General features: G+C 37.8%; 1 protein-coding gene and 1 long non-coding RNA gene across 3 annotated transcripts in view; one reads left to right on the top strand and one right to left on the bottom strand.

Annotated features, from left to right (window-relative positions):
- Window positions 1-17,465, top strand: part of CDADC1 (cytidine and dCMP deaminase domain containing 1) — a 63,629-nt gene that overhangs the window by 9,722 nt on the left and 36,442 nt on the right. Inside the window, exon 3 of one of the 2 annotated variants that reach the window (XM_001378681.3) lies at window positions 7,621-7,695. The exons of the other annotated variant lie outside the window; for it this stretch is intronic. Within the exon in view, the coding sequence (XP_001378718.1) occupies window positions 7,621-7,695 (75 nt within the window). The remainder of the gene's footprint in view (window positions 1-7,620; window positions 7,696-17,465) is intronic. 2 annotated transcript variants of the gene reach the window in all.
- Window positions 3,460-15,607, bottom strand: LOC103099461 (uncharacterized). The gene is made up of 2 exons (XR_468245.3): window positions 15,099-15,607; window positions 3,460-10,476 (listed from the first exon to the last, which is right to left on the bottom strand). It is a non-coding gene; the product is annotated as an uncharacterized LOC103099461 (long non-coding RNA).

The following is a 17,465-nucleotide window of genomic DNA, read 5'->3' as shown; positions in this document are numbered from 1 at the left end:
CTTGTAATATTTTTTCTTTGGTCTGATAGTTCTTGAATTTGGGTATAACATTCCTGGATGTTGTCAGTACAGGAGGTGAACTGTGAATTCTTTCAATCTCCATTTTTCCCTCATGTTCTAGAATATCGGGGCAGTTTTCTTGAATAATTTCCTGTAGTATGATGTCCAGCCTTTTTCTTTTGTCATGGTCTTCTGGTAGACCAAAGATTCTTAAGTTGTCTCTCTTGGAATGATTTTCTAGATCTTCTGTTTTGTGAATAAGATGCTTTATATTTTCCTCAATTTTTTTCATTCTTTTGGTTTTGTTTTATAATGTCCTGCTGCCTTGTGAGGTCACTTAATTCTAGTTGTTGTGTTCTGGTCCTTAAAGACTGGATTTCATCCCTGGCTTTTTAGTCATCCTCCTTCTGGTCTGATTTTCTTTGGAGGTCATCTTTCATTATCTTTACCTCATCTCTTATCCCCTTTACCTCATCTTTCATCCCCTTTGCCTCATGTTTCGTCTTCTTTGCCTTATCTTTCATCTCCTTTGCCTCATTTTCAAGCTGGTTGATTTTGGCTTTCAAGACACTATTTTCTGTTTCCAGATGACTCATCTTAGTTTTTAAGTTCTTTTCCCAATTGTCTTCAGCCTCTCTTAATTGTGTTTTGAGTTCTTCCAAAGACTATACCCAATTCCCTCCTCCTCTGTTTCCTTTGCTCTTTGTTCATTGCCTGTATAGAAGCTGTTGATTGTAATTTCTTTTTCTTTTTCTGTTGCTTGCTCATATTTACCCCTTCTTTGCTCCCTGCAGTTGTCTGTGCTCTTGCTCCTCTCAATTTTTTTTTTTTTTGGTCTTGGGGTTTTCTGTCAGTCTCCCCTCTTGGTGCTTTGTCAGGAGGTCTCTCAATGCAGCCTTAGGGGTAGGGGTGTTGGAGCTTGAGCTTCCGTTACCTCTGAAGACTTTTGATGGGATTAAGTTCAGCTGGGTTGGGTTGGATATGCCCTAAGGCCAAAACCTCCTGGATGGCTAGAGCAATATGGAGGGTCTCCGCCGCTGTGACCAGGCTGCTGGCTCTGCGCTCCTTCTCCAGCTCCTTCCCCACCGCCTGTATTTGATGCTCTGAGCCTGGCACAGCCCTGCCCACAAGGTACTCCCTCCAGACCAGCACCTTTGACAAGCCCAGAGGTTCCCGCTGCTGCCGGAGGCTTAGAGCTCTAGGTGGGTCCTGGGACCTTCCTTCTTCCTTACCCTTAAACCCAGGTGTTCTCGAATTCAGGCTTTTGGGAGCCTTTTGAATTGAGTCCAGCAGGAGGGTTCCTTGGCTCTGTCTTGTTAGGTTTGATTTTCAGTCTCCTAGGAGCATTTAGTTTGTAATTGGTAAGGAAGGGTTTTCAGAGGTCTGAATTTTTGCAGCCTCTATGCTGCCATCTTGACTCCGCCTCATTATTTATTTATTTATTTAGATGATAGAAAGGCAGCATGTTGTAGGGGGGGATAGAGCTTTAGACTTGAAGTCTATATATAATTTTTCAATAAAAGATATTTTTTCCCCTTTAAGTACAATTCCTTGTACAGTGAAAGTAATTAATGTTTGTTGAATTGGATTAGATTGAATTAAGTCTCTGTGTTAGAACATTTTTAGATAATCTTCTTATTCTTCAGGCCTTTGCTCTTATCCTCTGTTTTAAAATCCCTTTTCTCTATCGTCTACTGATCTTATTTTAAAAAGCTACCATTTTTCCTCCTCAGTTTTAATACTAATTCTTTCTGCCTACAGAAAATATGTAAGATATATTATAGAATCATAGATCATCTAAAACAAGAAAAAGGACCTTAGAAGTTACATAATCTTAATCCCCTCATTTTACTGAAAAAGAAAACTGAAGCCCAGATAGATGGAATGCTTAGGCCAACTTTTATTAAAAGAAATAAAAGAACTGGTCTTCAAACTCAGATCCTGTTGACTCCAATTTCAGAGATCTTTACACTGTACCAATTAGAGGAGGATAAGGCTACATCCTATACTAAAGAAATTCATGAAACATTTTAATGATCATTATGTTAGACTATTAATTTCTGCAAGTGAATGAGAAATGGTAAATAGTGCAAAACTGTATGTGGTTTGTAATTATATGCCAATTCTTAATAAAGTCTATATAGACTATTTCATTAGAAGAAAAATGAAACAAACTAACCATACTATTTAGACTTGTGTTTGACATTTTGATAAAAATAATTTCAAGCCAGCTATATGGTTATAAAGTCACAAGATCATCTTTATATACTTTAAATTTTCTTGGGTTGACTATTTTCCTGGCATAATGTTTTTTCATTTGGTAAATTCTGTAAAGGTATTAAAAACTAAAGAAATCAATACTTTAAAAAAATTCAGATATCCTATTTGCAATCTGACAGGAATAACCACCTATTCAAAGAATCTTGAATTCAGCATTAATGTGGCAAAGGCTCTTTTATTTCATTTTCATGGAGAACGGGTACTCTAGAGCCAGCTTTACAAGTGTTAGAGCCAGCAAATACAAAGAATGGGAGCATTCAGGCTCCCTTTTATTAATGCAAATCAGTACCCTCCCCTTATTGGCCTGTTAGTAGAGACCAGGAGTCTAGTCTCTCATCAGGAGAACCTGCTGATCCCCACACAATTTATAACCCCAGTCATTCACGTGGGTTTTAACTAATCAAAGTAAAACAACTTCACTTGTTAGCCTCTTAAAGGACTTAACATATCATGTGTTCCTCAGCATGTCCTGCTGACATGGTTGTGGGAGAAAGGAACTTAAGCTAGGAACATGAAACTTGATTCAATTTTTTTTTATTCTATTATATGGGCTTATGACAGGAGTCCACCATCTTGTCAGGACCTATTCCTCATAAAATCTGTATCCATCTCCATTACTTGTTAGAAGTGAACCTTTAAAGCTTTAACATCATGTCTAGACATATAAACATAAAAATTTCAAATAGTATATTTAATGTCATATTGTTTTTGCTTTTTTAATCCTTTCCTTCTGTTTTAGAATTGATACTAAATACCAATTCCAAGGCAGTAGAGTTGTGAGCATTGGACAATTGAGGTTAAGTTGCTTGCTCAGGATCACATAACTAGGGAGGTGTCTGAAGTCATATTTGAACCCAGTTTCTCCAGACTCCTGGTCTGGTGCTCTATTCACTGAACTATCTCATTGTCCCCCTATTAATTTTTAGTTTTTTATTAGAATTTATTTAGAAGTATCTTAGCTCATACCTCCCCTCTCTACATCCTAGAAGGTATCATCCAGGAGACATATGTAAATTATGTCTTTCCTATTTCTATTTTCAGTTTATTCTCTGAAGGTACCATTCACAAGTTATTCTTTAATTATTAAATAAGCAACTGTGCATTATGTTCTCTTGGTTCTACTAATTTGTTGTTATCCCATATAATTCTTTCCAAGTTTTAAAAAATTTAAGCTGCCCGTCATTTAAAAAAAATTTATTTTTATTGTTATGCAAAACATACTTCATATTGGTCATTGTTGTAAGAGCTCATGCATTTCCCCAGATTATTGCATTGCTGAGAGTAGCCAAGTTTTCATAGATAATCGATTGTCTTGCAATATTGCTGTTATTGGGTACAATATTTTTTCAGGTCTGCTTCTTTTGCTCTGAAATCTTAAAGCACAATAGTATTCCATCACCGACATGTACCACAGTTTGTTCAGTTATTTCCCGATTGATGGATATCCCCTCAATTTACAATTCTTTTTCATTACAAAAAACTTCTCATCATTTCTTGTGGTGCAGTAATATTTCATCACAATCATATAGAACAATTTGTTTAGCTATTCCCAATTGATGGACATCCCTTCAATTTCTAGTTCTTTGCCACCACAAAGAGCGCTGCTATAAATATTTATTTGGAATATATAGGTTCCCCCACCTATTAATTATTGAATAATATAGAGCTTCTCGTGTGATTTGAATGAAAACATGTGCAATATGCTTATACAAATTTGCATATAAGAAATATTGGGTAGAGAGGGATCTTTTGTTTTTGTTTTTAAATCTTCATTGCTTAGAATTTTATATGAACTTAAATACTTTTTGAATTGAATCATGGAGTCAGTATCTAAAAAAGTTCACTGGGCTAGCATAATGGGCCAAATCTAATAAGATGAAATTAAAAGGAGTAAATGTAAAAAATTTAGCTGCGTAATACATTAGTTAGAAGATTGCGAGCTTCATAAGGGACAACAATATGAAATGTGAGCCCTGAGAAAGCTAATACAATTTTAATCTGCATTAATAGTAATCTGATGTTCAGAATGAGGGAAGTATTGTCCCACTGTGTTCCACTTTGGAGAGACCACAATGAAAAGTGTTATGTTTAGTTCAGAATTACCTTATGTTAAAGGAGGGTATTGACATCCTTACAGTAGGGCCAGAGGATAGTGAGCAGACTAAAGAGCATGTAACCGAGGGATTGGTTTAAATTAGTAATGGTTAGACTAAGGAAAAGACTTTCAGAGGACATATTAGCTATCTTCAAATATATGGAAGGCTGTTGTGTAAAAGAGTACTTAGATTTGTTCTGTTTATACTTAGAAAGAACCTTGGGTAGTGTTTACAAATACTTTGTTTTGGCATAAGGAAAAATTTCTTGAAAATATAGAATCGTTTATTTAAGGATATAGTGTTTTATTTTTATCACTAGGGGTTCACAGGGAGAGCTTAGATGATGATATCATAGAAGATATTACTATTTAGGTATGAATTAGACTAGATGACCAAAAACTATTTCAGCATTGAAATTCTATGATGGTGAGATATAGGCAGTTCTTTATTACAAACATGAGACTTAGGAAAAATCTGTTCATGTATACCATTCCCATTTCCCTGTTCTGCTGTGGCCCCCTAGTCCCCAGCTACTACCAGAAACTGTCAGTGTCAGAGTTGTAAGAACCCTGAAATTGCTGTAAGAGTTGACCAGCCATTGGAGCTTCTCCTCATTCCTTACCTATATACCATGTCTCACCTCACCATGGGCTTCAAGCTCATAAGAGTTGGTGGCTTCTATTTTAACACATGGTTAAAAAGATATTTGTAGGCTAAGTTAGGAACTTAACCACCATTTATGTTATTTCTATAAGAAAAGTGCATTATGAATTCAGACAACTGACTGAAACAGATTTGAAGGACACATGTTATAATTTGTTTACTGGCTGAACATTTCAGGTTTATAAGGTAATGGTGTATTTTGTACGTTTTTTTTTTTCTTTTACGGTAGTAGCTATTGGGAAAGAACCATACTGATTCTTAGATTTTTAAGAGAACTAAAGAAATTGAGTAGAAAAGAATGTTTTTCAATTCTGTATTATATAACGAATACTAACATATTAGTATTAATAGAACTTAATGTGTGATGAATAGATTATACTATATTACTGAGAAATTTGATAGCCAGCCTAAAAATAAATATTTTTTTAAATTTTATAACTCCAGTAATTCTGGTATAAACTATCATAAACATGTCATAAGCTCTATTAGTTAGATATTATCTAATCTATTCTTGGGATAGAGGTCTTTTGCTAATATGGCAAGTATCTTCAAATTCTATCAGTTTAATTCCTTTCATACCTCCTATATGAAATTAGTTGCCAAGTCGTAATGATTTTTTTCTCCAAAATAATTCTCTTGAACATGTTCTCTCCTCATCATTAATGTCATAAATCCTCTATCATAGTTTAGGTCCTCAACCCTGCTCACCTAGATTATTGTAATAGCCTTCTAAGGTCTCTGCCTCACAGCTTTCCCTCTCCAGTTAATCATTCACACATCTGCTAAATTGTTTTTCTCTAAATCATAGATTTGACTGTGTTGCTGCTCTCCTGCTCAAGAAACTTTAATGACTCCCCTTTGATTCTAAGATGAAATTTTTACTGGAGCTACAGGTGTAGGGCTTTAAATGTCAGTCTTTCTAGGATGATTAAACATTACTTTTGTGTAATTCGAATTTTGCTCCTCAAGGACTCACTTTCCCAGCATCCCATTTATGTATCTATGTAATGTACTAACGTATGGAAGATATGTTGTGTATAGCTATGCCTTTGCGCTCTCTTCTTCCCGGAACGTGGCTAGGGAGGCCAAGGAGAGAGCTTGGCAGGAAAAATTTACTCACGTGGCTTTACTAAGGTTTTTATTTTTGTTCTTTTACTTCTACTTCAAGTGATTATTAATAAACTTTATAAAATATGATACTTGGACTTATTGGATATTAATTTAAATTTTATACTTTCCTTCACATGTTTATCCAAACCAGAGAACTTGCTATTTCCTTTATGTGGCATTCTATTTTCTGCCTCCATACTTTCATTTAGGCTGCCCCTTACACTTTGAATATCCTTCTTTACCGCTTCCTTCCTATCTTTACCATAACTTCTTTCAAGGTTGAGTTCAAGTTCTATCTCCTTCAGTAGATCTTTCATGGTTCACTATGATTAATACCATGACCTGTCCAAATTTTTATATTTTATATGTCTTGCTTTTATAGATCCATGAACATATGGTATTACTTTGCATTTTACTTTTGTTGTTTAATTAAGAACTTATTAATTGATAATGTATAATAGTACTTTGTACAACTTAATGTTATAAATGAAAATTATCAGAATTTAAGAATTGAAATTCTTTTAAAGTAGAAACACAGTAGGGCCCTATATCTGTAGGATATGTTCCAAGACTTACTGTGGATAACAAACTCAATATAAGTCAACACCTGCTAACCGCTTATACACAACCCTCTCCTGGCTTATGTCCTATGGCTTAGTACTTTGCAGCTTCCTACCTTCTCGTTTAAAAAAAAAAACCTTAAAGTGAAAGCAGAAGACACCTGGAGCTTATTGACTTAGGATAACTGAAGTCAAAGAAAGCAAAACCACAAAAGCACCTTACTAAAACTGAGAATTTTAAAAAAATCTTTCTGACTTCTAGGCACAGCCATATCCCTAGCTTTTGCATAGAAAATTTTTATGCATCTTATATAACTTCTTTAGAATCAATTCAATTGTATTTACCTTAGTTTTATTTTTTCTAAAGATTTATATTGTTTCTGTTCTAATTATATTTAATAGTTTTTCTAGTGACTAGAGAATTTTAATTATGAAGTTGCAAGACCATCTAGAGGGGAAGTTATACTTGATTTGCTGCTTCTTACTGATAAAAAAATTGGTTGAAATGGAAACTTGGTAGGTCTTCCATGTGTAATTAGTAAATTTAGCATAAGTAATAAAAATTTAGCTCTTAGAGCTTACCTCTCAAAGCAGTAACTTCATGGTAATGAATTTTGAAGTTTTTCTCCTAGAGAAAATTTTATCTTAAAATATGTAGATGTCTAAGGAAAAAAGACAATATTGCCTTCATAAAAAACTTGCTTAAAATCTGTACTGGAAGAAAATCAACACAAAGGAATTATTCTATATAAATATTTTTAAAGTGATGTCTTAGCAGAAAAATATGAACGTTCTTGTTACTTCTTCAAAATTAAAGGAAAAAGAATATTGTTGAGAAGAAAATGTAGACCTAGAACTAAACACAGAATATATCTAGATGTTAACCGCTTAAAAAATTTGTTGTTAATCAGAGAATGGAAGAGGAGAAACGTGGACCCTTGGGAGATAATACAGATGTGGCCAGAGTACCTATTGACAAAAAACAGGTGAATGAATTAAAAGACAAAACCAAACATACCTCTATCTATGTCAGTCTATGTATCTACCTATCTACCTAATCTACCTATCTGACTGATGTATAGCCACTGTTTAGTCCTCATATATAAAAAGTGAAGTGGTTGAATTTGGACCCTTTTAGCACTAGATCCATGAATTGGCTCTCTGAGCTCAGGTGGGGGAGTTTTATATTTGCGTGTTTTGTTAAAAAAAAATCCAACATTGAAAACAGTTCAACTAAGTATGCTTATTTACTAGTTAGGCTGATTTCTTTCAGTTATTATTAGAAGCATTAGAAGAGGTATTCAGTCAGTCCCTCTTAAAATTCTTTTTTGTTCACTCATCCTCAAGAATGACATTTTTTGAGTAACGGAGTTTTTGTTGCTCTTGATTAAGCAACTCAAAAGTCAACATCATAAGTATGTAATCTATTATTAAAATTATAATCAGTCAAGGTTTATAGTAGATTAAAAAAAGACACTTTCTTATACCAAACTTCATATACCTAATACTTGAACTAGTGCTCAGAATTTATAAAAAAAATTCATTGAGCCATGCTAACTAAAACAGAATTTATAAAAGGCTCCAAATGTTTTGTGAGATGTTGCTATAATTTTCCAAGTTTCTAGAGTGCATATTCTGCATACAGAGAATTGTAAATAGCAATAGTGTGATGACACTAAGAAGAGGAAAATGTTGGCTAACATAAAATATTCCTGATAATAAGAAATGTGAGCTTAAGTAAAAATTGAGGTAATAGATTCCTTTTCATTTGGAAGTAGTAAAATAAGATGTCATTAATTTTTGTACTAGAAATGACCTTATAGATTGTTCCTTTTCTTATGATACTCTTAAGCCTCTGCCAAGAGGCAGGAGAATTGTTAAGTTTCCGATCTGTACATCTCTTAGCTGTACCCCATTTGGGTGTTGTGTTTTTTTTTTTGGCAATAATGGAGTGGTTTGCAAACCATTTCCTTCTCCAGCCATTTTACAGATGAAAAAGTGGCAAAGATTATGTATGAGGATCACACAATTATTAATAAGTGTCTGAGGCTTGATTTGAACCCAGGAAGATGAATCTTCCTGACATCAGTCTAGTACTCTATTCTCTACACCACCTGGCTGTCCATCTCAAAATAATTTGGACTTTTCTGGAAATCCTTTTAACCGGACTCTGAGATACTTGGGTTTTAACCTTGCTGTGGTTTGAAATTTGTTCTCCTGTTAAGGTCCGGGAATTCACCTCCCACCAAGGAAGGATCTCGGGCAATGTAATCAGACACGGAACAGGCCCTTTATTGCAAAAAAACCTGATGTGCATCAGTGGGAACCTCTACCATCAGAGTTCCAAGTTGCTTCTGACAGGCTGGGGTTTAAATACTTTTTCATGAATAACCTTTGTTGGAAAGTTGCTTTTTGCACCTGGGGTCTCAGTGCTGGAGTTTATCAGGGACCTTGGACGGCCCCGGCACAAGCTCCTGTTAGAAAGTTGTTTTTTGTGCCTGGGGTCTCGGTGCTGAAGTTTTATCAGGGACCTTGGATGGCCCCGGCACAAGCCCGGAGCTTATCTGTCTGTGGGGCCTTGGCATTTTCCCTGGCTGAATTTCTTAGGGCAACTTTCAATTTTGATCTCCCTCATTTCCAACTTCTTTTTCTCTTAGGGGGGCAGAGGGGGTGCCTGCCCACTGAGGCTAGATCTCTCTCATTTCCAACTTCTTTTTCTCTTAGGGGGGCAGAGGGGGTGCCTGCCCACTGAGGCAGCTTGTGGCTTTAAGCCCGGGGCTCACTAGGGATCGGTACTGTTGTCGGAGGGCCAACACCTGGGTGGCACCCAGCCGGCCTTTCATGAACTGAACAAGGCGGTTAAAAACGCAGGGGCCAAATGTTAAGAGTAGGGTTAAGATTATGAGGGGTCCTATGAGGGATGTGACTAGGGAGAAGAATTGAAAAGGTGGGCGTACCAGGGGCCGGCAGTTTCCCTCTCCTTTCGTCAGAGCTTCTAGACCCTCTTGTAGCTTGCTCAGGGAGTCCCTAATAATCCCTGAGTGGTTAACATAGAAGCAACATTCCTCACCCAAGGCTGCACAGAGACCCCCTCCTTAAGGAAGAGGAGGTCCTGCTTGGCATAGTAGGTCACTTGGGGTACTATTGTGAGGGGGTGCAGCGGGCAGTGAGGGAGCTAGGGGAGGCCCAGGGCTGTAGGCCAGAACGGGGGCACGGCCAGTGTGCTCCTGTGGGTGGGATAAGGTATTTCCCAGTTGAGGGATACTCTATGACCAAGAGGCGGGGGAGAAAGTGAAGAAATGGAAGCGAGTGGGTCATGTATTCCTTTTGCTAGCTGTCTCCCCACTGTTCCTGGTGAGTCATGCCATCTGGCCAGCCCAGCCATCCATAGGGGAACCACACAGCCTCCTGGAGGGCCAGAGTCTCAGGCCCCACCTGGTTCAGTGCCATCCCATCCCCTCCTCTCTCTCCAAATGTCTAAGGGAAAAAGGGCGGAGGTCCAAATCTTCTGTAGTTTCTTCAGTGCTGAGCATGGATGTAGAGCTGTCCCTACCTATGTGTAGGAGAGAGAGGGAAGGGAATAAGAGGGGGAGGGAAGGCTGCAGACAGTGTCTTTAGGGGCGCATCCTCAGTGGATTCCAGGGTCCCAGGTCGGTGGAGAACTGTCTGGAGATCTGAAGGGTGTCCTGTCACAGTGTCTCCCGATTGGCAGACCGGTCACAAGGGGAAGAGTCAGCCCCCAAGATAGAAGGGTACTGGGCCAAATACTAGAACAGCATATAGGAACAGAACATTAGTACATAGTAATTGGCATCACATATGCATTTGGGTATCTTAACCAACAGACTTCATCCTCAGAAATCATCTTCTGACAGGAACAGATCCCTTCCTGAGTTGTTTGCAGAGTTGGTATGTGACATTTCTGTTAAAGAATATCTCATTGCAAAGTACACATTAACTATAACATCTATAAACACTGGAGTAACAATATCTTACAGATGAATTTCCTTACCCCAGAGGCTGGGGAAATCAAGAAAGCTGTGAGCTATATTTCCAAGCTTAAGAATCAAACCTCAACTGTGGTAAATTAAGGCTACAAATATAAGCCATCTAGGAATAAACTCCACTTATTTCTCAAAGCATTTTCCTAACAATTTGAGAATTCCCAATTATTAGGGTTGTTTGAGGAAATGGAAACTTTAATATCACAATTTGCATTATGTGCTGATCATGGGAATTGTCACGAAGGAAGAAGTCCCTGAAAGGGAAATATCTCCAAGTCACAAAAGACACCCCAAGCAAGGCTGTCACTTGCCATTGTTGTTCCACTCGAGGATGGTCAGGAAAATTCAGTCCAAAGTGAGCCTTGGGCTGCCTTCTCTATAGCCATCCTAGGACTTTTTCTCTCCTTAGAGCACTTGCCACTGGGTCCCAGAAGCCTTCTTTTCCTTAAAAGACAAGTTTTCCCCCATTTCAGTTGAGAGAAATTTGCTTATTAGCAATCCAGAAATAAATCTCCACACCCCCAAACAAGCCTTTAATATCCCTACAAGGCTGATCACGCAAGTATTTTCATGTATTTACACATCAGGTGTAGTCACATGAGTGCTGAATTAAGTAGTTCCCTATAAACCAGGGCTGTATCCTCTCCTGGACATAGGCCATCTGAAAGACTAAGACAAGGTCATGCAGGAATCACTTCAGGGTAACTGTCCAGAGAAATTAAAGAATCATGTGTGATTTTCCATATATACATTACTGTATATATTATTCCTAAGTTAAAGAGCCAATTATGAGAGCAGAACGTTCATCTGTTCCCTTTCACCCCCTCTCTCCCTTTCTGTTCCTTCAAAACCCTCTGCTTAAAAGCAGAACACACAGTCCATTCTTCCTTTACAAACCCACATACTAAAGCTTTATGGACTCTAAATTAAAGTCCCCTTCTACCAAATTCAAACCCAACATACCTCCCCACTTTCTCTAACATGCTTTTACTATCATAAGTCAAACAACCAGCCCCCTGGTATCACTTCAATTGCTAATCGGTAACCCCAAAGAATTCTGATGTAAAGGATGACATTATTGAACAGTCTTTAGCATAGAGCTCAACCATTATAAATTTCAGTTCATAGTACAAATGGTAGACTGAGGTAACAAAATATATGGTAGAATCAGGTTTACAATAAGGTTTTGTTTACATCCAAATAATACTTAAACACATTTTAGCAGTCATTCACATAACAATAATAAATTTCTGAGCAAGCATTTTCACATATATGTCATTTTTTAACACCCTACCTATTCTTTGGCTATTGTTTGCCACATATATCCTTATACAGATCAAAATGTAATAAAAATATCAACCAACAATCCCCAGAGCTCGTATGAGGTAACTTTATCAATTACATATCACTCAACTCGTTTTATCATTCTGGACCTGGAATGTTTGTAGTGAGATTCCACAGCTGCAAACAAGCTTTTTTTGGTCAGCCAGGACTGGCAATATTTGCTTGCTTGAGCACCTTAAAACCTCCATTTCTACAATTAAGATATACTCATCTTTAAGTTCTATCACACAGCGGTTGTTAACTCTTTGAAGCCCCTATGTCAGTTCATAAGTATCAATGTAGAATAATTATAAGCACTTCCTTCTCCTTCCTGTGTGCAAGGAAGGGGTTAATAGCTTCTGAGCAATTTTATTCCAAGGCTGCTGGCCTTGACTTAAATCTTATTACCTAGCAACCCTGGCCCATCCGTCTTCAACCAGTGCCTCTTTCATAATAATTTACTCTCAGTGAATTTTTTTAGTTTGAACTTCACAACTTCCAAATTACTCTGATTAAGTTCTTTAGCAATCTTTCAGTGTGTAACAAAACTGAAGTATAAAGCATTTAGATCCTCCTTTTTAGTTTTCGTTTAGCCCAAAATATTGCTATATTCCTGATTAAATTCCATCAACATTATTACAATTATATCTATTTCATACTAGAATTTATAATATGTTAGTATCTCTATTCATTACTCTTATTGAAGTGGAGCACTTCATAAAATGAATCCAGACACCCCAAAATCCAATTATTAACTTATCTAGCTAGGTTATAAGATATGAAGTTATTTCCTTTCACATGGATTTAATCACCTTTCCCTAGCTACATGTTACCTGGCATTCCAGCCTGACCTCTCTGATATATCTGAAGCTAGACTGTATTTAATCCTCATGAAAAATCCTGTTGATTACAGGGCTGGTTGAATTTATCTTGTTAAGGGCATACAGGTTGTATGTCATATACCCTTAACCTATTTAGGTGGAAAACTTAATCCTCTTCATAATACAATGCATACATATTTAGCATTCACTCAGCATTACTCATTTCTAGCATTTGGCATCTGAATACATACATGTTCATTTCTAGATTACAAATTCCTTCCTAGGCATTTTGCATTTTACACGTTTAAAAACAATACATATGACCTTGATTAAAAACAACATCATTTAAAAATTACCTCTTTTGTAAAACATAAATTCTTAGCACTTATCTCATTAATCCCATGCACAAATTAACCACTTTAAAAAAGAAAAAAACATCTTGTGTGTGTAATATAATTTCTTGCTGCAATTTCTGACAGCACATACATTAAAATAAATGTGATTTGAAGGATTCCCAAATTCAAATTCTAGAATAAGTTCTTTTCAACAACATAGCAACTTTTTTTGTATGACTTTTACATCTATAAAGTAGTCAGTACAAGTTCTGTTCATACAGAATAAACTTTCCTCTCTGCATCAGGCTTGTTATCAATCACATTTACACAATTCTCAAATTCACTGAAATCATTATGCATTGCAAGACCTAACAAAACAAACCCCTAACCATGAGATTTTGTGCTCAATAAAAATCTGGCAACATTTCACATTTAACTGGCAAACAGTAATACATGAAATTACATTTGTACCATATCAAAATCATTATCAATCCTCCCAGTTTGAGAATTAATTTTAAGAGAAAGTTTCTAACTGTGGAGTAAGAATCTTCCTTTTCTGCTCAGAATTTTCTCTCTTCCGCTCCTTTGGGGGCCCATCCAAAGGGAGAAGGATGGAAAAATCATTGAATGGATAATTGCACTCTCTCTCTCGCCCTGAAGCCTGCTTGCAGGAGCAGGAACAGTGTTGTTACTTCATCATAGCCTTCCTGGTTGGAACGCAGGCAGAGGGAGCAGGGGTACAAAATCTATTCTCCTTTGTGACCCTGCATCCCAAACTCCCCCCCTCTTTTTTTTTCCCCTTAATCCAGCCACAACAAAGACTCAAAGAACCCTATAGGACACCCTCTCCCACACATCCACATACCTGCGTCCAAATACAAAAAGACACACAAGACAAACAGCAAAAGCCAGAAGACAAATAATAGAGATATGGACACATAAACTCCCCGATCCTAGGAGCTTATCTTAAGATCTCATTTCTTGGCATGTACTTGTAAGGACCGTAAAACCCTTAAGCAAGCTGATTGACAAACAGACTGGTTTTCCATTATTGAGACCAAGAAGTTGCAAGGAAAGGGTTAACAACTGCCCAAAAGCAGCTGGGTTTTTATCAGGAAAGAAACCTTACCTTCAGCTTTTTTTTTTTTCCGGCTTCCTTTAGTTGCCTGTCAGGCCAGCTGCAGTAAAGAAAGAAACCTGATACCCGCAATTACTCATCAGTGGCCAGCTCCCTTCGAGGGCCTCCGGAGTCCTTCAGCTGCCTCCGGCTATCTGTCAGGGGCAAGCAGCCAGCGGCTGGCCACCCGATCCTTCCATGTGGCAAAAAAACCTCAGTGTGTCTAAAAATCACCTAGAGATCGTGGGGCGTCCCCGAGTCTCTCCTAGGGGTGCAATATCTTCCCAAAAAGGGGACTGAAAAACCCCTTTCCCCACAGGGACTCGAACCCTGTGCCCAGGGAACCGGAATTCCCAAAAGTGCCAGGGTACCTGACAGGGACATGGAATCCCATGCTCAGGGCCTGACAACTAGATGGAGACTCGAACTCCATGCTCAGGGGCCTCAAACACCCTGAAAGTTCCGAGTGCGGGACGTGCCCTGGACCGTATTCCTTCCCCACCCCTGACCGCAAACGCTTCCTCCATTAACTGACTGACTTTCTCGTGAAAGTTCAGAACTGCAGCCCTCTGGAGTCCGCACTCAGAAACTGGTGGGAGGGTCGGACCAATGCCGCGGGGCAAACCCCTTACCCCAGAACGGGATAGGCCTCAGAGCTTGGCATAGAATGTCCTGTATTAACCGAAGGCACGTGTCATTCACTAAGCCGTATGCTCATTGAGGGTCCTCTCCTCCCCCATACACATTCGGTCACCATTTGCACCCACAGCCACACCACACTCAGCTCACCTGAAGGTCTGGTCCAAGGCAGTGCCTTAGGCCCTCCTGTCTGGGGGTTCCAAGGTGGGGGAAGCGGGTGAGCCCCCAAATGTTAAGGTCCGGGAATTCACCCCCCACCAAGGAAGGATCTCGGGCAATGTAATCAGACACGGAACAGGCCCTTTATTGCAAAAAAAAACACAAAAAAACAAAAAAACTGATGCGCATCAGTGGGAACCTCTACCATCAGAGTTCCAAGTTGCTTCTGACAGGCTGGGGTTTAAATACTTTTTCATGAATAACCTTTGTTGGAAAGTTGCTTTTTGCACCTGGGGTCTCAGTGCTGGAGTTTATCAGGGACCTTGGACGGCCCCGGCACAAGCTCCTGTTAGAAAGTTGTTTTTTGTGCCTGGGGTCTCGGTGCTGAAGTTTTATCAGGGACCTTGGATGGCCCCGGCACAAGCCCGGAGCTTATCTGTCTGTGGGGCCTTGGCATTTTCCCTGGCTGAATTTCTCAGGGCAACTTTCAATTTTGATCTCCCTCACTCCCTTCTAAAAATACAGTGTTTTATATAAATAGTATTCTGTTTAACTTAACAAAGGTAGCTAGATCTGACTTCCAGTGAAGAGAGACCACAAGCCCTAGCAGGTCTTAGTAAGCTGGAAGGACTTTGTGAGTTGGGTGAAGCACTGTGTGCTTATCTGTTGCCTATATACCTGCCTGCCTTAATTTGAAAAAAAGGATCACTACAAGCCTGGCTAGTAGGTGAGGAATTTTTTTCAGTCACAGATCTTGAAGACTCTTGACAAAAAAGTGAGGGTGTTGCAGTCTACATTGATAAGAGGAAATCCCATACTGACAAAATCATAGATCCTTAAAAGGTTGAAGTATACATAAATATTTTATGTTCTGTTTTTATTGTGCTTTTATGTTCATTTTTAAGACTTTTAAAAAATAAGAGTATATATTAGTGTAGATGTCTTGTGTTATTTCTTGTCCTGTAAAAGTAAGTTGTTCATTTAGAGTACAGAAAATGAAACTTAGCGAAATGAGCTATTGGTACAATAATAAAGGATGTTGGTGAAGAGGAAATGGGGAATGAGGCGCCATTGTATAGTTTTGAGTACTGAATGGACACTATCTGAAGGCGGATAACCCAACTTAAACACTTAGCTTTGGGTAAATAATATTTGTATAATTGTCTCATAATGTCATTGTGAGGAAAAGGTTATATGAATTTGGTCCATCATTGATTAAGTATCTACTTAACGTATAACATTTTGTAAGCATCTACTATGTGCCAAGCTCAGTGTTAAGCACTGGAGATTTGATTAAAAAAAAAAAGGCAAAAGAGTCTCTTCCCTCAAGAAACTCATAGTTTAGTGGGGCAGATAACATATACATTTATACAAAAAAGCTACATAAGAGAATAAGATATCACAGGAAAGGCATTCTAATTAAGAGGAGTTGAGGAAGATTTCCTGAATAGGATTTTAGTTGGGACTTAAAAGGAAGCCAGGGAAGCCAGTAGGCAGAGATGAGACAGGAGATTACCAGGCATGGGAAAAACAAGGAAAAAATGTCTGGAGCCAAGAGAAGGAGTTTGTGGCGCACCAAAGAGACCAGTGTCATCGAATGGAAGAGTATGATAGTAATTGACAAAAACAAAAATAATAAATGGTGAATCACTGATAATAGCAAATATAGTAATTCTTTTCTAGAGCAATCTATTCTTAGTTGCCTGTGTTTAATTGTGGATTACTTGGTAAATAGGATCACATGTCCTTCATAGTTGTCAGTGAAATAAAGCAAAACAAGGATCTGAAATAATTCACTGAAAAGGTTTATTTTTCCTAAATTCTTTTGAGAATGCTATTAAATTACAATAAGAGGAATGCAAATTTGGAATTTTTCAGTTTGTTAAACTTTGGAATGGAAATTCATCCAAAATTCTGACTTTTTAATCAATCAACATATTAAATGTTTACATTATGCACAGGACTGTGCTAGACACTTGAACTTTTAAAAATTTATTCAATTTAATTAATTTATATTTTAGAATATTATTCCATGTTTACATGATTCATTTTCTTTCCTCGCTTCCAGAGCCAACAAGCTCCCTGGTTGTACAAATGTTGTCACTTGATACCTATTTCCATATTACTCATTTTTGCTATAGAGTGATTTTTTAAAAGCCTAGATCCGAAATCATATACCCATATATACATGTGATAAGTGATGCCATATGTTTTGCTTTTGCATTTCTATTCCTATAGTTCTTTCTCTTAATGTGGATAGCATTCTTTTACGTAAGTTCTTCAGGATTGTCCTGACTTGTTGCATTGCTACTGGTAGCAAAGTCCATTATCTTGGATTTTTCCAGTGTTTTACTTTCT

This window comes from Monodelphis domestica, chromosome 4 (genome assembly GCF_027887165.1).
Source record: "Monodelphis domestica isolate mMonDom1 chromosome 4, mMonDom1.pri, whole genome shotgun sequence".
Lineage (NCBI taxonomy): Eukaryota > Metazoa > Chordata > Mammalia > Didelphimorphia > Didelphidae > Monodelphis > Monodelphis domestica.
The sequence above is the reverse complement of the archived record's forward strand: the minus strand, read 5'-3'. Positions and strand labels throughout refer to the sequence as shown.